General features: G+C 34.9%; 2 protein-coding genes and 1 pseudogene across 2 annotated transcripts in view; 1 reads left to right on the top strand and 2 right to left on the bottom strand.

Annotated features, from left to right (window-relative positions):
• Nucleotides 1-632: 632 nt before the first annotated feature.
• Nucleotides 633-1,731, top strand: LOC125777156 (uncharacterized). Its single transcript, XM_049451412.1, has 3 exons — nucleotides 633-783; nucleotides 847-1,036; nucleotides 1,090-1,731. The coding sequence occupies exons 1-3, from the start codon at nucleotides 773-775 to the stop codon at nucleotides 1,729-1,731; spliced, it is 843 nt and encodes a 280-aa protein (XP_049307369.1). The 5' UTR covers nucleotides 633-772.
• Nucleotides 1,716-2,402, bottom strand: LOC125777178 (putative nuclease HARBI1; annotated as a pseudogene).
• A 12,307-nt stretch (nucleotides 2,403-14,709) lies between these two features.
• LOC105222919 (PRKR-interacting protein 1 homolog) overlaps nucleotides 14,710-21,374 on the bottom strand; it is a 72,664-nt gene continuing 65,999 nt past the window's right edge. The window contains exon 2 of the mRNA XM_049451463.1: nucleotides 14,710-15,219. Within this exon, the coding sequence (XP_049307420.1) occupies nucleotides 14,866-15,219 (354 nt within the window). The 3' untranslated portion in view covers nucleotides 14,710-14,865. The remainder of the gene's footprint in view (nucleotides 15,220-21,374) is intronic.

Here is a 21,374-nt window from a genome sequence, read left to right on the forward strand (position 1 = left end):
ATTTTTTGAAATGCTTCTTTAGCTTGTTCATTGAATTCAATCGGTACTTTTGCGGACTTGTTTTTTGAAATTCGGCTTCTTCGCCTCTTAGTAAGATTGTTAATGGCTTTGATAATTTCGCGTAATCGCGAATAAATCTACGATAATAGCCGGATAGGCCTAAAAATGAACGCAATTCTTTAATATTTTTGGGTTCGGGATAATTAGTAATTGCTTCTACCTTTTTTGGGTTAGTTCTAATGCCCTCTTGTAATACTATAAATCCTAAAAATTCTACATTCTTTTGAAAAAAGTGACATTTGTCCAGTTGAATCTTCATATTTGCTTCCTCTAAAGTTTCGAAAACTTTTCGAAGATTCTGTAAGTGTTCTTCTTCAGATTTTCCGAATATTATGATATCATCTATATACACATAGCAAATCTTGCCTATACATATGTTCATGGAGGATATCGTCAAATGTACGCTGGAAAATGGCGGGACCATTTTTCAGCCCAAATGGTAGCCGAGTAAACTTGAACTTCCCATTGGGCCTAATCATTGAATCCGTTTCGATCGAAATATGGTTCGATATGATCGAAAAAATTTGCGTTGAAATCATTGAAACCGTATCGAAAATAAAATTTTCGATCGAAGTGAACTCACTTACCGACTTGATAAAATGCTTTCCGCGGCACATAGATGTCGCTAATTTCGACATCATTGATACCGCAATATCGAAAATTTGTGTCGAAATCAATCCGTTGGTGAGTGCGTTGCGGAATTCTTACAAAAATGGATAATTTGTAAGTATTTTTAAAAACAATTGCTAATGACGCAATCATTTATATTTTAAATTGATATTTTAGAGATAAGAGACAAAAACACACCAACAAAAAACAATTTGAAGTGTTAGTAAGTGAAATGAAGCTGCACCCCGACATAGCGAAAGGATTTTCGCAAAGAGCACCAGGCGAATTGAATCATTTTTGGGAAGAAATTTCAAACAAACTAAACGCAGTAGGTCCCCCAATCAAGGACATAACTGGATGGAAGAAGGTATGAAAAATCACCATTTGTATATTATCGGAATTAAGCTACCTAAGTTATAGGTTTGGACAGATTTCAAGTTTGCGACGAAGAAAAAAATGGTCAAAAATGCAAAGCAAATTTCAGGAGCAGGAGGTGGGCCCTTCAGCCAAATTTCTTTAAGTGCACTGGAAGAGGAAGTGAGTGTTATTCTATCACTCAATGCATCAGTGGAGGGATTAAAGGGCATTACAAGTTTTGGATGCTCAAAAGAAAATATTCCGGAAGAAATACCAACAACAAGTACTCCCCGCAAAAGACCGGTTGAGTCAATTTATTCCCAGCCTGACATTGACTTGATTGAAACGTCATATATGACTCCTGACCAGACCATTGAATCTAATGCAGATGCTGATGTGTTCTGTACCCCACATAAAAAGAGTAAAATAAACAAAATGGGTCTTCTTACAGAACAAATAAATATTAAAAAAAAGATGGAGGAAAATGTATCTAAATTGTTAGCCACGCTCATTAAACATCAAAAAGACTATATCCAAGAACAGTCCGACACAAACAGGTGGCTTAGGAAACTAAGTGAAAATGAGAAGGATAAATTGAAAGAAATGAAGCGACATAATGCTGTCATGGAAAAAATAGCCTTTGATAAATTGGAAACCAAAAAAAAAATTCTAGAACTGGAACTTGAACATTTAAATAATCCATAGGTTTTTATTATTAATTCAAAATATTTACATTTTAATGAATTTTTACGTTTTTTAACTTAGTTTTAATAAAAATGAACTCAACATATTTAGTTATATATGAACTTATACTAAAACATATCTAAAAAAGTTTCTCTTATTCTATTTGCTTCGTCGGTAGGCATATCATTTAAATCATTGTCATCATTGTTTGAATATTCATTTTCAGATATATCTAGGTGTGGCTCATTAAAATTTTCGTTAGAATTAAAATGCAAACGAATATTATGCAATGCACAGCAGAAATTAACAATACGCGCTGCTTTATATGGTGCGTAATGTAGTTCTCGTTCACTGCAAAGGCAACGAAATACTGATTTTAATAAACCTATTGTTTTCTCAACAACTATTCGGCCTTTAGCATGATACGTATTAAATCTTCTTTTTCTGAGGCATGCGATTGGTTCTCTAAATGGAGTTATGAGCCATGGTTGAAGAGGATACCCTTTGTCTCCTTTAATGCGTACATTTTTATTAGGTGATCGTACTTTTATCAATGGTTTCTCATCTAATATTAAATTTGCATTTCCTCTCCGATAATTGGTTGCGCTGATAGTTTTTATGTCACTCAAATCCCATATATGAGAATCGTGACTACTGCCAGCATATTTTGCACTAACCTAGCGTATTTGCATTTTGTGGTCGCACACCTATAAATTTCAGAAAAGCGAATATATATAAATATTCAGTTTAAAGATAAATATAAAAGTCTCACTATCATAACGTTCAGACTTGAGAATCCTTTGCGATTATAATAAAGATGTTTATCTCTCGTTGGAGCCATTATCTTTATGTGAGTTCCATCAACTGCCATTGTCACACCCGGAATTTTTGACTTGGCAAAAAAAAATGTTTTTGATTCCAATTCTTCGTTTTCATTCATGTAAATAGAAATCCACCGTGAACATAGTCTGTACTCAAGAATGTTTAGAACTTCCTCTAATATTCCACAGAATGTCGATTGGGCCACATTTATATTGAAGTCCTTTCCAACACAATGCTGATAGTTGCCTGTGGCAAAGAAGCGCAGACATGCAGCAAGTTTTATTTTCGGAGAAAGAGAACCTTGTCTCTTATCATTTCCACATACATTTTCGTATTCCTCTAAAATGTATATAAATGCTCCTTTGTTGATGCGAAAATTTTTGAAGAAACTGTAAATGTATATGCATGTAAACAAAGTTATCTATGTCGTTTTTAGCTTAAATACTCACTTATAATCATCCATTTCCAATATGTCTTTTGAATTATTCCTCAAATTTCTGCGCTCGCGACGAATTTGTATACAATTTTCATTCTCATTATCGCTATCACTTAAATGTAACATGATTGTATCCATTTCAAATAGTTATATAAAAGAAGCAAAAGCCCAGCCAATTTAATTTTTCAAACTTGTCAAATTTACCGTCGATAATGTAGTTTGACATTTGTGTTTTTTGATAAAGCAGTTTATCGACGGAATGAATGATTGCATGAAAATTTTCGATCGAAAATCTGTATCGTATCGAAATCGAATTCGTTGCGGATTCAATGATTAGGCCCATTATTCACCGAAAATGCCGTTTTTTCTATGTCTGACGGCTTTAGTGGGACCTGATGAAACCCACTTTTGAGGTCTAGCGTGGTAAAATAAACGAATTTTCGCCTAAATGCGATAACATACCCTCTATTTCGGGTATCGGATATTTATCCGCTATAGTTAAACTATTTAATTTTCTAGTCGATCTCCAATCTATACTGTTTATTTCCACTGGAATCGGGTTTTTTTGCCACGATCCGCACAGGGGAATTATAGGGGGATCTAGATGGTCTTATAATGCCATCGTTTAGTAGTTTTTCCACCTGTTTCTCTACTTCGCCTCTAAGCGATGCTGGATATGGATAAAACTTACTATATATTGGAGAATCGGATGACGTTCTGATCTCTCCCACCACTTTCGTAGTATAAGTTAACCGTTCATCCGGTTCTGAAAATAAGTTAGGATGCTCTGTAACCAATTTCTGTAGAGCTATTTTTTGATGGGGAGTAATGTTGTCATCGTGTATTTTGATAGCATTTACTGCATCTGTTTTTAATTCTTTAATTAATATTTTTAAATTATTTTTAATTTTCAAGGTTCCGTCTCTAATGTTAATTACAGCATCTAGCTGCCGAAAGCTATCATAGCCCAAAATGCCATGAAAAGTTCTTAAAGGGGGTAGTATAAAGTATTTTAAAGTTTCTGTTTGATTAAAAAGCTGTAGAAATGTGTGGTGTTTTATTTCTATATCACCAGCAATAGTTTTCGCTAAAAATATATCTTTGTTTTCTAGTACTTTTTTTGCTAAAGTGGGTTGAATATAATTCTGGCTGGAGCCAGTGTCAATTAAAAATTTCAATACTTCGCCGCTCTTCGTGGGGCATTCTAAGTAAGGCAACGAAGAGCTTTTTAACCTGAAAAATTAATATCGCTATATTCGTAATATTGTCCTTCATCCTGTATTTTGTCGTCCGCCACACCCAAATAATCATTCAGATTACCTTCTGAGCCAGTGTTCGAGGTAGCGCTTGGAGTATTACTTATATGAAAATTGCGTTGTGCCTTTTGTGGCTTGAGATTTCTTTCAGAAGTGGTCTGTGGTGGCCTTTTGCCGAATAACTGATTATTCTGTGGCGGGTTCATATAGTTAATGCGGCGCGAGCGCGAAGTTTCATCTATCTCCATAGGCACCGGCGGTTTTGGGGGGCGCATAGGCGGTTGGTTAAAGTGTGTTTGTGCATTTAAGTTCCGATCAAATCTTTGATTTGGAACGTTATGTTAAATACGTTGTGGTTGGTTAAATTGTGTTTGTGCATTTAAATTCTGATTAGGTCTTTGATTAGGAAGATTTTGTGAAATAATTTGTGGTTGTGGCTGTGGTAAGTAAGCAATTTCGGGGAATACATTTTGTTGGTTTACTTGCCTCCGAAAATATCTTGAAGGTAAAGGTGGTGCGGTGTTTCGCTGCATCCCTCTACGATCCATATTGGTCTTGTGTGCGTACCGTGTGCGGAATCCCTGATTTTTCAACTTCAAACACAAGTGTAATGCTTGGGGCAGATCCATTGGTTCCTTCATGCCCAATAGTTTAGGCAAGTCGCCGTTGAGGCCGCCCACAAACGTATCTAGCGCCTTGTTTCTGTATGTGTGAGTAAGAAGATTACGAGCCTCGCTACCCACCTCCATACAGCCTAGCTTATTAAGTATTAAAGATAAATTGGAATAAACGGCCTGGTAAAATTCATCAATTGAAATATTTCCCTGAACCAAAGAAACCATTTGGTATTCTAGGGTGGATACATCACGCTTGTCGGCGTAATGTAAAGTTAGACACTTACAAATAGCACCCCAGTCTAAGGGTGTATTGTATGACTCAAGGGCAGCATCCGCGTTGCCGACGATTTTATTTCTTATCACGTTAAGGATTCCGTAGAATTTAGGTGTGCCCTTACTCGCTTCGTAAATATTTAATATTCGATTTACACTTTTTTCCCACGAATTGAATTCGGCGGGATTTCCCGAGAATTCGCGTAAACATTTTACCACATCAGGTATCTTGTCTAAATCTGATAAGTTGCTTGCATGTTCTATATTGATGGTTTGGTCGCAAGTGTCTGCTAAGCCCGCATTCGGGTTAAGGGTTGCCCTAACTATGCTGGACCCCTGCCTGTTTACCACGTCTAAAGCTACCCTTCCTAGTAGGTTTACGAGGTCATCTTCATTTATTGTAACGTTAGCTGATCCTGAATTTCCTGCAGGATCATTCGCCCTGATTACTGGTGGACGAACCAGATTATTTGGGTTCGACATTGTTTATTTTGTTGTGTCTGTTAAAGAGTTCGTTTTATATTTTTTTTCACTGTCCACTATTCTTTACGTATCGGTTTCTTTTCTACTTCAATAACGTTTCAGTTTTTGCACTTACAAATAAATGCTTAAAGGTTTTATTTCACTTTTAGTTTGGTAAAAAAAAAAAATTCACAATCTGGGTTTCACTTAATGTTCTTAATTAGTAATTATCACTTAACTTACAATACAATAACGACTTTCATTATTTGCCTCTTGATATTGTTGGTTGTTAATGTTGATAGGTGCTGATGAGTTGGCTTGCGTCCAACGCGTTCTTTTTGCTCTGCTACTAAGTGGCCTGATCTCACACTAGCACAGTTGTTTTTATTATCACTCCACGTTCTCCGAAGAAGGATTCTTAACGCCTTTTGTTTTCCTTCGCGACGTAGGAGTTTATTTTAGCTCGGGCGCCAGTTATGGGTTTATTTGTCGAAAGTAAAAATTATCTTCATTTTCTGGTCTTACGACCTTTATTGTTCAACCGCTCGCTTAACTCTAAACTTAACAAATTTTATAATTCTTATGGTAACTTAATGCGCTTGCAGTTCTGCTGACGTCGGTTCCCACGTTCCGCTGGATTTCCAGAGAATCACGCCACACTGCGGTAGACATATCGTCAGCACTTCTGCAAGTAGAACGGATGCGCGTGTCTTTTGATTGCTTCAAATGTTATTGTTGCTAACTTATACATATATATATATACATATATATATATATATATTGGTTGTGTTCACAAATTTGAGTATATTTTGTGAAACTGATTTTTTTTTGTATTCGTTTCAATAAACGTATTCTGTAAGTTTTATTTTACCGTTCCGTTTAGTTATTTACGAAAAATTGCGATTACTTTTTTTTGAAAATTAATTAAAATCTTAAATTTTTAATAATTTTGTACCCAGTGTAGGGTATACAATTACATGCAGATAGACGGTATAGAGTGTATGTATTCATACATATGTTTGTATGTTCGCACTGTTAAGAGAAAATGCGAAAGCGAAGTGAATAATGAGCAGGATGCTCACGTATGCACTTTATTATAATTGGTATATGTATGTAATTTATCTGCACTCGGTAAATATGCATATATGTATGTACGTATGTATGTATTTTATATTTTTTGTGTTGCCTTATATGTTATAATTTTAATGTTTGCCTTTGCTTACTTAGTTTTTTGCAATCCTACTTACTGCTTCATTAAGCAGAAGGAGTATTGCCGGAAAATATTGCAAGTAAATACTTGAATTTTGGCTGATTTTTGTTTTTGTTAAATAGTTGTGTTTGAATACACAAAGGTAAGCTCATCATATAGGCATTAAATAATTATTTTATTCAAGTTTATAAATATTTAGATATATGGAATATTGTTTGTAATCGCTTTGTTGTGCTGTTAAAACGGTTCTTAAGGTACAGATTTTATATTAGTACAGGGTAGGCCATTTAAAGTTGACCCATTTGTTTCTAAAAAAAAAGAACAAAAGAAAACAATGTTTTTTGTTCATTTCAAAAATAATTTATTTTGGTCTAAGGGGATTTGTTTCAGCTAATATTTAAAAATTAGATCGCGTAAATGGGCACCTTTAGCTTTGACAGCTAAATGCACTCTTTTTTCGACATTTTCTATGACTTTGGCCAATGTTTCGGATGATATGGCGGCTGTTTCACGTCGAATGTTGGCTTTCAGTTGAGCTAAGGTCTTTGGCTTATTAGCGTATACCTTGGATTTCAAATAACCCCACAAATAAAAGTCTGGTGGCGTCAAATCTGGTGATCTCGGTGGCCAGTCAACATCACCATTTTTCGATATCAATCGCCCGGGGAAAAATGGTCGCAATAAATTGATTGTTGGTCGAGCTGTATGGCATGTAGCCCCGTCCTGTTGAAACCAGAAGTTATCCATGTCATTTTCGCGAATAATGGGTATCACAAAATCCGTTATCATGGCTCGATAACGCTCACCATTGACTGTTGTCGTGGCTCCATCATCGTCTTCGAAAAAATACGGTCCGATGATCATATTCGCGCAAACACCGCACCAAACTGTTACTTTTTGGTCGTAAAGAGGCTGTTCTTCAATTAATTGAGGATTTTCGGTGGCATAAAATCGGCAATTTTGCTTGTTTACGCCTCCATTCAACGAGAAATGTGCCTCGTCTGACATGATGAGTTTTCGCCAAAAGTCAAGTTCGTTTTCAGCCATTTCGATGGCCCATTTGCCAAAATTAAGGCGTCGCGGATAATCAGCTGGGTTTAGTTTTTGTGCCATTTGAATTTTATATGGAAACATCTTCAAATCTTTATGAATTATGCGTCGGAGAGTGGTGCGAGAGATGTCTAATTCCTGAGAGCGGCGATAACTCGATGTCGATGGAGTCTCCTCAATACTGGCTCGGACAGCTTCGATATTTTCATCAGAACGTCTTGTGCGTTGTCTGGATGCATGACTGGCATTACTGAGATTACCGGTGTTCACAAATTTTGCGTATAAAGACTTAATTGTGTTCTTAACTGGAGCACTTTTCACTTTATTTTTTTTTGCGAAACGCACGTTGAGTTAACACAATTGAAAAGTTATTTTGAATATAAAGCTGAACAATTTCAGCGCGTTCTTTTGGAGTGTACTGTTCCATGGTATAAATTGTCTTCGAATGACGCTTCTAACGCGGTATGACATTAGCTGATTTGTCAGCGCTGTTAAAAGTTACAGCGTTGCCAGATGGGTCAACTTTAATGTATATAAAACCTTTTTTTTTGTATACATATGTACATACATATATGCCTATTATTCAGACCTATTCTGCATTTCGATTACGTTCCCGCTCTAGGCTCCGTCTGAATCGAAAGTAGGTATTCTGAGTTACAATTGGATTGAAAGAAGAAGAGGAAGAGCTGTAGCTCTTTCGAAGTCATCTGTTTGCCTTGAAACGTGTGAAAATGAAACATAACAAAGCAAAAATACACAAATTAAAAAGAACAAAGCAATGACCCCAATTATGTTTCCATAGCAAACCGTATTAGAGACAACATACTTTCTGCTTTTTAAATTAAAATATTTTATATTCATTTTTTATTTTATTCAAAATATGCTCTACATTACTCTATTAAATAAAAACAATTGCATTCACTGCATTTTACAGCTTCTATATTAAAAAAGTAAATGCTTTTATTTCATTTCACAGCTCGTTATATAAATGAATAATATTAAAATAAATAAAAGGCTAACAATTAAAAAATGACTACTTTGAATCCGGCTTATAATTTGGATCTAATCTTAGCATTTGCATTTTTATTTCTACTTTTTCCTTCACCAGCCTAGCAACCTCCTCCCAAAACTCCTGTACTTCTTCCTTCGGTCGCTTTTGGAAGCCCTGCGCAATATCTCTTTTCGTGGCCATCATATCACACAATTTTTCGTATTGCTCTGCCGTCATTACTTTTGACCTGCAAACATATCAAAAAATATCATTTAAGCACAAAAAACCAAGGACACCACCATTATGTCTTTTACAACTATAATCATAAAGTTTTACTTACATATTTGAGGAAATTATTTTATCCAAGTGCACGAAAATGAATATATAACGGCTTTCCGCCAACAAAACTTCAACGTACAAAAACGTAATTACGATCGCAATGCAGAATACATAGAATTGGAATTTTCGAAGTTGAATCGAAACGCAGAATACCAAAGTTCCCAATCGGAGAAAATTACGATTCGAGTAGAAATGCAGAATAGGGGTGATTAAGTCTGGAAAATGAATGAAATACGCTCACTTGGTTACTTCAAGAGCTGTGTAGGTGTATACTTACATATATGCATGCGCATATGTTGTGTTATGCCGTCTGCGTTTTGTTCCTCTTCCTTTCTCCACTTCTTTTCTCCTTAAAGTTTGTAGCCGCTTGCAGGTACACCTCCTATTTTTGGTTTTTAATATTTTGTAGCTATTTTTTGCTCGCGCCCGATTGCTTTGTTTTTGTGTGTATTTTATTGTTTAGGCAATCCCAGGTTTCGCGCCCGATTTATGCTTTGTTCTTGGGTTTCGCGCGTCCGATTGCCTGTGTATGTTTTTGTACTCTTTTATATTACTTTTTGATATTTAGGTATTATTTTTGTTTTTGTTGTACTGATCGCGCGCGTTTGTTTCGTTTTTTTGTTTGTGTTATATTTGAACATTTATTATTTTTGCCACTTCACCGTTTTTTTTTTGAACTGCTTGGTAGATGAGTCTTTTAAATGCACTTTCCGTTGATTTCCTTTTTTGTTTATTATGTATATATGTATGTAACATTAAACACAATTATTTGAGTTTAATTTAACAAATATTTATTTATTATTAAAATGATATTCGCAGCTTGATTGTTGACATCAGACTGAATTAAGTTTACCTTAAGACAGTGAGTCAAATTCCCGGGAGAGAACATATAGCGGTAAAATAATGCAACAAATAAACATATTCACCCCTATCATGCATTTCGATTACGTTCCCGCTCTTCGCTCCGCCGGAGTCGAAATTAGGTATCATGCGTTGCAATTGGATTGAAAGAAGAAGAGGAAGAGCTATAACTCTTTCGAAATCAGCTGTTTGCTTTGAAATATGTGAAACTAGAACATAACAAAGCAAAAATACAAAATTACAGCTGTTCAAAGAAAATAAATAAAAGTAAAATTTTTATAATGTTATTATTTCTATTATATGTAACTATGGAATCTTTATTCGCGGTGATATTACTGGTTGAGGAGGAGAGCAGCGCATCTCAGAATGCTGGGGTGAGGAGAACATTACGAGATATATGCGATCCCTTCCAGCTGAATGACGGGCTGTAAGTAATTGCACGGGAAAGTAGACATTTTTCTTACAATTTGTTTACTTATTTAGATTCAAAAAAACTTTCGTTGAATAAGAACGCATTCAAGTATGTCCTAGATACATTTGCGGAAGAAACGGCGGCAAGTAAATTTGATGCTTCCTCTTTCCAAAAAGCCTACACATATTCTTTAGGACGCTGGTGGAAACCGTTGGCTATATCTAGCTTACTCTCCATCATGCCGGACCCAAAGCACGGCAGAGGTTTTAGATGGGCCTCGAACCCTACCAAGGTGGTTAGTGTGTCCATTCCACACTGCCAATTGGTACTGAAAATGCTTAGCATTCTCAGGGCGCTGATCAACGCATTGATTTGATCCGCTGTGCTTTTGAGCGCCGTGGAGTAAGGTTGTCGTCAGAAGGTACCCACGTAAAACACACCGGACGTTACTCTCCATCATATCTGCCAATTTTCCATATTGCTCTGGTGTTGTTGTTTTTGACCTGAAAGCATACTTATAGCTTTTAAATACAAGTTTTACTTACATTTTTAGAAAATTAAAAAAAAAATCATGCAAATAATAAAATTTTCGCAGCAAAATAAAAACACGAAAAGTTCTCCGCCAACAAAATTGCAACTTAGCAAAACGGAGCTACGATCGAAATGCATGATGGGTAGGATTGGAAATTTCGAAGTTGAACTGAACGGGAACGGAACGCATGATACCAAAGTCGCCAAACGGAGAAAATTCCAATCCAAGTCGAAATGCGTGATAGGGGTGATATTATATGTACATATGTTACTTGTATACAAGTATATGTTTTTTTGGCTGGGTCACTGCACTTTTTTTTTTGTCTTTTTTCCACTGCACACTGTTTTGTTTTTTTGTTTTGTTCACCGCACAGATATATTTATATGTAAGTGTTTTGTGAGGCTCAAAGGACCATAAATAATTTGCTGCCAAATTTGCAAATAAAGCACTAATCACTTATACGGAGCGGGGAGGATGTCAACCGGACCGCTGAGTGATCGGAGGAGGTCAAGTTTTTAATAATTCCAGTGCGCAATAGTTGTAGAAAAGTCGTTGAGTTTTAGCGAACTGGACGAAAGCTGCTCACAGAGCGGAAATGTGTATATACATACATATGTAGAACGAATGTTGGCGGTGGAATCTGTGTAATGAATTGACTGCTTTCCTTTTGCTCATCCTTTTTGTTGAGTGGGTTGGCGTAGATGTGTTGAGTTGTGCTGTAGTGTCATCAGCTGTGGTGAATTGCGATGTAGCAATAGGATGCGCCAGTTTTACCGAGTAGAGGGGGTGGATGCTTAACTCATTTAATTAGGAATTAAAAAAAATATAGAATTTTTGTAAAGCAACTTGTGTTAGTTTACAAAAAATGGATTATAAAACATTTCGTGTGTTAATTAAGCATTGCTTTTTGAGGGAATAAGGGAAAACACTTCTGGACCGTTTTTATACAATAAAGCGTTACATTTCATTCTTTTCTTTATGTATTCCCTCGTGAAAACTGGTGTTTTACATATATTTCTGCCAGAGAACGTACTCATTTCTGTTGAATAGCAGCAAAAGTGGTAAATTGTTTACTTCAAGTTTTTCAGTTCTGTTAGCCGTCCGATCGAACATCATACAGAATTCAATTTGCATCTTTTCTATGCCTTTAAGTTCTCTGACTAAACTACGCAACAACACCTTCACACAAAACAACATCCACGATGTAAAGGTCGACCCAGTTTCTATCTAATGTGAAATCTCCTTAGCAAAGTGTCTCAGTATTATTGCATAATACGTGGTAGTACCGAGCGAGAATTAAAAAAAGAGTCTCACGAGCTTTCAGGCAATACACAATTTTCGTTTAAAACCACAAAGACCTTTATACTTTAATATGGTATTTAGCCTAGCTGACATTGGTTACACCATTTTGTTTTGTTATTTCCGGATTGATTTTGTTTCCTTTTTCCAAATTTGTATTTTCCTGAATTTCAGTTTTGCTTAAGTTATATTTATGGATGCTATCCTTCCACAAAGCCCATTAAGTAACGATAAATTTCTTATCGGTTACTGTGTTCATAATCAAATTTCAAAACGATTATTAATCTGTAGGAAAGTCGCTATCGCACTGTGGAGTTTTTTTTTTTTTTTTGAATTTTGACCAATGGCGGTGGTTTGAACAAAAAGTATCGAATTTGGCCCCTTTTTTCGTAGAAAACAATAGAAATATTTCAAAAAACAAAAACTAGAAACCGTTTTGAAAAAACACCATTCTGAGAAAAACGCCTTTAAAGATTGTCTCGCTTCGTTTTCCTCTCTGTCACAAGAAACGCTGTAGCGACGTTAATAATAAAAATTTCGATTTCATAATTGAGGGAATGTTTAATACAGTGTATGCCATCCGATAATGCAAGAAAAATGATTTTTCGAATATTTTACACTGAGACGATCCCTTAACCCTCTCATGCCCGATGTTGCGTATATGCAACATTGGGTTTAGGAGCGTTTAAGTACCCTTATCTTAAATATAAGTTTTAGAACCTTTCGCAAAAATATAGCCTCATGTGTTGTTAAAGCTTACAGCTAATAGGTTCGTAATCAGCTGCGCACGTGTTCAATTGGTAGCTATTTTCCCGAGAGCAAAGTTGAAAAATTTATTTTTCAAAAAAACGTTGTTTTAAAAAAGTATTAAAAAACATTAATATAATTAATTCATCCAAAAACCAAGTTCAACAACTAAATAAAGAAAGGTAAGAGAGTAATTAAAAAAAAAAACGGCATGAAAATGTTATTTAGTTTGCTTGTAATAATTTTCTAAATGCAGTGTTGCGTATACGCAACATTGGTCTATTGTGGTAATTTTCGAAAAATAAAAACTTATTTTTGTATACACGTTCTAAGATGCGTCAAAAAGGTCTGACTCAGGCTGAAATTGAAAAATTTGCCAACTTTGATTGGGATGATTCGGTTGACGAGGAAAATGAAGAAGAAGATGCAAATATGGACAGAACTATAGAAGAAACTTTGAAAAATTTGGATAACACTGCTGAAAATATGCATGTTGGTTTAATTGACCAATTTATTAGAACTGAAAATGATGAAGATTCGAGTGAAAATGAGAACGTTGTACAGGAGGTGATGGAAAAAATTGACTTACAGAGTTTGAAGAGGTGGAGTGCAGGGTTTATGGCAAGCGAGACCAGCTGGAAAAGTAAATTATGCAGCAATGCGGTGAAAAAACCCATCGAATATTTTAGTATTTTCTTTGCGGATGAACTGTTGCAGAAAATATGTAATGAAACAAACTTATATGCCATGCAAATAAAGGGCATAGAATTGAAATGTACTGTACCTGAAATAAAAAGATTTGTTGGCATTCTACTATACCTTGCAGTTGTGAAAATATCAACATATAGAATGGCGCGGGCGGCCAATTTCAAACTAGCGGCCATTGCAAATGCACAACCAAGGAACAAATTCGAGAAAATCAAACAGTTTTTCCACTTGAACAATAATATTAAACAGCCTCAGAAGGGAACACCTGAGTACGACAAGTTACACAAAGTTCGACCATTGTTGGACGGCGAATTGAAGCATATGCCGCTCATAAATTTCCAATTGGATGCTGCTACCGAGCTTTTGAACGCAAGTGAAACTACGGTTGTCGCAAAAAAGAGAGGTCGTCCATCATCACTACTTTTGACAAAGAATTCAGAAACTTCATCACCTTCTCCATCGACTCCGTCATCACCAGCTCCTTCTACAGGTTCTGAATCTGAATCAAACCTCAATAAAAGAGCACATGTTGCAGAGCCTGCAAAATCCCTACGATTTGATGGTTATAATCAGTGGCCGGAATGGGGAACAAGAGGCAGATGTAGGCTGTGCAGCACTGGGTTTCCAAGCTCTAAATGCAGCAAATGCAATGTGCACTTGCGCTCCAATCCTCAAAAGAATTTTTTTGTGTCCTACCATACATAAATTGAAAAAAAAATCAACTTGTGTCTAAATTTAGTATGTACTTACATACCACCATTGCCCAATGTTGCATATACGCAACATCCTGTAGCTCTGGAACCAGGACACCTAGGACATTGAAATTTTTGTCAGTTGATATTGAGGTGAACTCTATCTTTTATGCATACTAAAAAAATTTTTTGCCACGCCCATTTTAATTCGGGCATGAAAAGGTTAAGCTAATTTCTTGCTTGCGAGTATGCTCTGTTTGCTTTATTACTATACAGATGCTAAATAATCAAATTAACATTGTTGTTTTTTTATTACTTCTATCTTTCATATTATTATAACCTAGTTGGTAAAATTTTTAGAATTTACATGCAATGAGCTGGCATCCAACTAATATAATAATAATCAGTCCATGATTTTACGTTTATATAACATTAATTACATAAATAGCTAGTAATTTTTCTCCAGATCCATTTTGTCTTCTAGAATTTCCTCTTTGCCAGATCTTTTTTTTGCTCGTTCTTTTTTTTTTAACCGTTTTGCTCTTTTTTTAGCTGTTCTCTCCTGTGCGATACATTTATTTTGTTCAAGCTTTCTTTGAAATTCTTGATCTTGCTGCTCTTTGATACTCATTGCTTGTATATTTTTTTGTCGAGAATATTCCTTTCTCCGCAAATGGCGATACACATGAAATTCACCGGAACCAGCACCAGCACTAGATCCCATAACATTGCGAACAAAGGATGGTGCTATTTGATTATAACCTTTTTCTTTGGAAATCTCAGGTATTACAATTGGCTTATTCTGTTGAGTATAAAAAATACAACATCATTAGATACACAAGTAACATTAAAGATTTTCGATAAATTTCTTAACAGAAGAACAAGAAAAAAATAAATTTATTAATGATCTCCAGACTAGTTTAAGTCGAATTTATTCTCTGAAGAATAAAGTACCCCGTCGGTTTTCAAGGTCATAATCACTTTTATACTACCCTCTTCCTGCCAGCGTTTAGAAGTTGAAAACCATATTTAATAAGCTTTTTGATTAATTCGATTGTATTCAACGGCAGATTTGAGTTATGGATTGGTTGCGGGGAGGATCATGCAAAGATGTTGACAGCTACGCTTAAATCGTCAATCTAGCGGGTGTAAGGACCAAGTAAAGCAGTACAGGCCAAACAACGCTATTAGTAGAAGAAACTGCTTCTAAATATGATTCTCTCCCTTTTTAAAGAACAAACCATATACATTCAAGGAACTGTCACTTCAGCAGTGTGTAGTATGCCATATATTGTATTCCATAAGAATAATGGAGTCTCCACAGGCAATACGTACAGCAATACAGTTAGTGTACAATTAACTATTCCTGTCGAGTTGTCCCTTTATGTAAGTGTACGATCAAAATTTTCAACAATTTCAATAACGACCATAAAATGGTAAATGTATTATCAGCCTAACAAATAATTGATGTCATAAATCATTTAAAATCAAATTGCGACAGAATATATTGTCTTAACCCTACTGGAAATTTATGCAAAACGCCAATTTCAAGCTTTAATCAAAAAACAATTTTTTTGGTGAGGAAGATGCACTGCTGCATGAATATTTAGCTCAAGGATTTTTAACAAAAATCGACAGTACTATCGACGTTCATTCAAAAATTGAAAAACTGCAACTTCCTTTTCAAAGTTTTGACAAAGATGTTTTACCTATTGGAAAAGAAAACATTACATCGACCACAAGTTATAAACAATAAGTAATATTTGTTATGCTATACCATCAACTTAGGTAACAACAATTAACTAAAGTTTACTTATTCATTAAATTATTTAATGACAGGTGACGATAGAACGAGCTTCTCTACATTAAGACTTGTGCTTACTGACTTCCGCAATTTCTTGAACCACAATATTTTTGAAAATATTTGCTGGTAGACATAAATCCAAGTTTTTGGACAAACCCATTGATAATTGGAACTTTTTGCTTATAAATTTTAATTTCATAATTTTCTTAAATATGTATATTTAATTTGTTAAAACAAAGTGAATATAACCTTTTTTCATGCAAACAGTCGAAGTTATTTTCTTTGTTGCCAAAGGAACGATGATCTCTATGAGATCGGTATTATGCCGTTACCTTAAAAATTACAACAATTTATCGGACATATGGGTTTTTGTTTAGTCTAAATCGGAACATTTCAATTATTGTAAAGACCTTCTTCAAAATTCCCTTTCATTCAAAGGCTTATAGTACTTTTCAAGGGTACAGGGAATAAGAACTTTACTGTAAAATCACATGAAGCGAACAGTCGACGCTAGTTGCAGTGTCAACTTTTGCTGCTCACCAAAAGCAAAAGCAACGAAAATCGAAATCGATTTTCGAGTCAAGACAATAAATTTTTGTGACGTCGCCTACCGAAAGGCGACACTTGCTGCTAATACGACTTACGATCATGATCGAAAGCAACGGGAAAGCAAGAAGTAAAAAATAATAATAATGGTGACTGTTGATGTTATTGATATTTGCAACTGTTTGACATTTGCTGCTGTTTCGTCTGCGACTTCGCTTTTTCTCCGAAGCAGAAACCGAAGTCGGAGCTCATAAAAACTCGCGGGCATTCGAAGCAAAAAGTTTTTTAAACACTGGTACTGAAACTTTCGAAAAATAGTGCAGTACATAGACCTAACACCACAGAGTTAAACTCTAATTTATTTATAATAAAATATATCTAATTTTTGTGCAAAAAAAAAAGAATTTTTACTTCTAGAATTTTTAATTTATTACTAACAATTTTAATTTCGAATTATAATTATAACCTTTTCGGCGTTGCCTTGGGAAAACCCATATCCACGATGAACCCGTTGTTTTTTATTTAGGATGAGACAACGCCAAGTTAGGAGGGGCATTGTGATTACTTTTCTGCAAGCAACATTCGAAAATTGTTCCCATTGCTCTATTTTTAATATTTTTTCGTGAATATGTTATATAATTTCTTTGAATGTCATACTTTAATCTACAACTTTTATAAAAAGAAATTTTAGCTCTTAATTTTTTTTTCCAATATTTCTTTATTTATTGAAAAGATTTATTTTTATGGTAAAGACTAACAGTAAGTATTCAAATCTATTTAAAACTAAAGAAGCTCAAGAATTTGGTTGAGCTTTTTGGCACTTTTAAACGTGTTTGATTGCAGGATTTTGCCAATGCATTAGCCAATAGGTTTCGATGTTCGCGAAGTTTAGAAATTTATCTCATTCTGCTGTGCTATATTTCCTTCTTTACCATAGGAATATCAGGATCTTTATGAATGTTTTCATGGTGCAGCCGTGATTGTTCTAAGCATTTTAAATTGGAACCTTTGTATTATATCAATGTTGGTTGCACAGGTCGTACCCCACAGTTGAATGCCATACATCCAAATCGGTTGCATTGTGTAACAGGACTTTGTTGTCTATGCTAAGTTTAAAATTTTTGTGTAAAAGCCAATTTAAATTTATTGCTCTTAACTTGATGCAAGTTATTTTACTCGCTATATGTTTTCGCCACCTCAGTCTTCGATCCAGGTGAATCCCAAGAACAGTTACTCCATTCGATTGGGGACATTGTTTATTTTAACTGTCCGAAACGTTTCTGGTCTTAGCCAGAATGTAATATGCTTGCATTTTTGCTCATTAATATTTATGCGCCAGTTGGCCAGCCATTCTTCAACCAAAGTTAAGTGCTGTTCTAATACTCTTGATGCTCTGATGGGGCATTTGTTTCGGCTTACCAGATGTCAATACGTTAATAGCTGTTGGAATGTCTGCTGTATATACTATGTACAGAGGTGGAGCTTAGCACGCTACCCTGAGGTACACCAGCTCTTATTGCTCGTTCTTCTGATATGAAGTCTGCTACTTTAACTGTAAATTTCCTATTTCTTAAATATAACTACAAAGTTTTATGCAATTCGTAAGGTAAAATGTTTTCGATTTTCCGTAAAAGGTCTTCATCCTAGACCTTAGTACTAATAGTACTCTCTGAGCTCGAATGCTTTCCTGATTTCGTTAGAAATTTTATTTACTTGCTCTACAGTGCCATGTTTAGCACGAAAACCGAATTGGTGTGTTGGAATTATATTATTTTCGTGGAGGAAAGTAACACTTTCTCAAATATTTTAGAAATATAGGATAAGAGACTTGTTGATCTATACGAAGACGGCTGAGTTAAGTCTTTCCCAGGTTTATCTAAGTATCATGATGATTTGCGATTTTTTCCACGAAATTGGATGGTATCCGAAACCAAGAATTGCATTAAAAAGAAAGGAGAGCACCGTTATAGCAATATTTGGTACTCAATTTAGACTTTTTCGGATTTATCTCTTTTATGACTCTAATAACTTCAGAAGTAGAAGTCCTAATAGACACAGGCGACTCGTTAGCGGTATTGGGCAAAGTTGGCAACTTAAAAGTTGTTCTTGTGGCAATTGAGTTGAAATACCTTTTGTACGTGATTTACGATTCAACTGTCTTAGAGGCATGTTGGAATCTACTTTTGGCTTAAAAGACTTTTGGGCTTTCCAAATAGAGTTTTGCTTGCAAGAAATTGGACAAAATTTTTTTTATATAATTTTCAGTGTTGTGTTCTTCCTCGCGTTTAAGTGCATTTTTTAACTTAGGTACAACAAATTTCAGTACAAGCAGAGTTGAAGGGGAGCCACGTAACTGTCATTCACATCTAGCTTGCTTTTACTCATTTAAAAGTTTTTCTATTTCATTATTAGTGATCTTTTTAAAACCAACTGGTTTATTTTTTCATTGTGGTGTTGCCAATACAGCCGCATTAGTTATTACATCATTAGATTCTGTTATATTTTCACCAATGTCTATTCCTGTATTTATTTTGCAAGCATGACTATTCATATAACTTTATTAGTACAGGAGAATGATCAGAAGATAGATCAGTACATGTATCAGCTGTTATGTGCGATTTATCTATACTTTTGATTACAGCAAAATCAATTAAATCTGGTATTTTCTTACGATCACTAGGCCAATATGTCGGCTTACAAGGAGATATTACATCTAGGTTATTATGCTTATTCATATTAGTGTAGACAGCTGTCGTCCTTTCGGATTAAAAAGATCTGGGGCTCACATCTTTTACGTTGTAATCTCTACCTGCTAGAAATCTGTGTGTGCTTTCCTCCACAAATGTTGCATTATTTATTTAAATCGTCTTTTCGAAAGGTGCATTTGGAAATCGGATGTAAATCACCACATAGCGTACAAACATTGCGTAGAGTGCAATATGATTTGGTATGTCCATATTTCTTTTATGTGGTTATTCAACAGTTACTCTACGATGCAGCAAATATTTCAGATTATACTTATATAGGATGTGTTTCATTTTTTTTTAAGCTGATTAGAGTTCCGCAACAATTCAATTGTAGACATTGGCTGTGGTACCTCGTTTTTATTGAATATACAACAGTTTTGATACCAAAACCGCATTCTTCCAATGCTTCTTTAACTGCACTAGAGTCTACGGCGGACTCTATACTCATAATTACAACTAGGCCCTTAGAGCTCTTCAACTGATAAGAATAATAGTTTTTTTTGACAAAAATTTAACAATTTCAATAAAAAATTTTTCAGTGTAAGACTGAATTTTTGTTTCATCTATATGTATTAGTACCTACAATTTCACTTAAATTAGCAACAATAGCATTACAGCTTTGTTCGAGCAAATATGTATATGTACTGTGGTGGTACCCTTCGCATCATCGTGTGAACCATTGCTTAGTAAGGTGCGCGCTGCTGATACCTGCTTAATTGTTGAGGTGGTCACATTTGTTGCCGGTCGTTTTTTTGTCTGTAAGCTCTGTTTATGCTGCTGTTCAGTTGGTCGCTGCGATGACTCATCCTTCTCACCGTTCAATTGTTTGTTGGTACGAGCTGAATTCGCAGTATCGACAAAGCTAAAGTAGGCATTCAGAGAATACCTACGGCCTTGATTGTGGGGTTGCACTGTATGTTTCTGTTTTATTGTTTATTTTGCTATTTTTTGTTATTTCATTGCGTTTACTGTTTATAAACAGTTTAATTTTTGGTGATTTTTTATTTTTTGCTTATCACTTTCAGGGTTATTAACGCTTGTACTTAATGCACTTTGTGAATATTTGTTTACTTTCTTTTATTTTTTTTGTGTAGAAATGTTTTCACGGAACGCATCAAGAACACGTCCGTATAGATTAAAAGCTCACTTGAAAACTGATTTTACGTTACAAAAATAAACTTAGGAATCTCTTAAATCTAAAGTTATTTGAATTATTTGCAACATTTAATTTTCTGAAAACGCATGTATTAATTTTACATGGCTCGCACGCGTCTATAATTGAATCGCTTTAACACGTTAAATAAACATTTTATTATTCACCCTAATACAAGTATATATATTTATTTCAATTGAAGTAATTATACATGTATACTATAAGGGCATTTCTACCAAAAGGTCCACCATAGACTTAACACTAAAACGAATTAAAATTAATTGTTTTAGTATATAAGCATTTCTATCAAATGGTTCAACACAGACAAAATATTAAAACTTCTTAAGGGGTGTTGTGGAATACAAGACAGATTTGAATAGTTATCGGAATTGCAAACCAATTCTGATTCTCGATGGTATTACACATTCTGGTTGGATTTTCGTCTTTTCGAGCATACGCAAAACTAATATTCGAATCAGCTGTTTAATTCAATTCATTTAGATCAAAAATTAAAAGTAGTATACATTCCAGGCATATTAAAGTTGCATTTCTTTGTTGCGATGGCCAAGAAATAAAAGCAATGAGGACAGCCTTTTCTGAAATATAGCTGTATTTCATATTCATAACACTATACAAAATTTTTGTTTTGTTTCTCCTTTGATGTTATTTAAAAATAAATACATCTACTCTTTTCTTAAATGATTTTA

Source organism: Bactrocera dorsalis, chromosome 3 (assembly GCF_023373825.1).
Source record: "Bactrocera dorsalis isolate Fly_Bdor chromosome 3, ASM2337382v1, whole genome shotgun sequence".
NCBI lineage: Eukaryota > Metazoa > Arthropoda > Insecta > Diptera > Tephritidae > Bactrocera > Bactrocera dorsalis.

Coding starts and splice junctions, on each gene's coding strand:
- LOC125777156 (XM_049451412.1), top strand. Junction 1,037..1,089: donor ACATAACTGGATGGAAGAAG/GTATGAAAAATC, acceptor CCTAAGTTATAG/GTTTGGACAGATTTCAAGTT.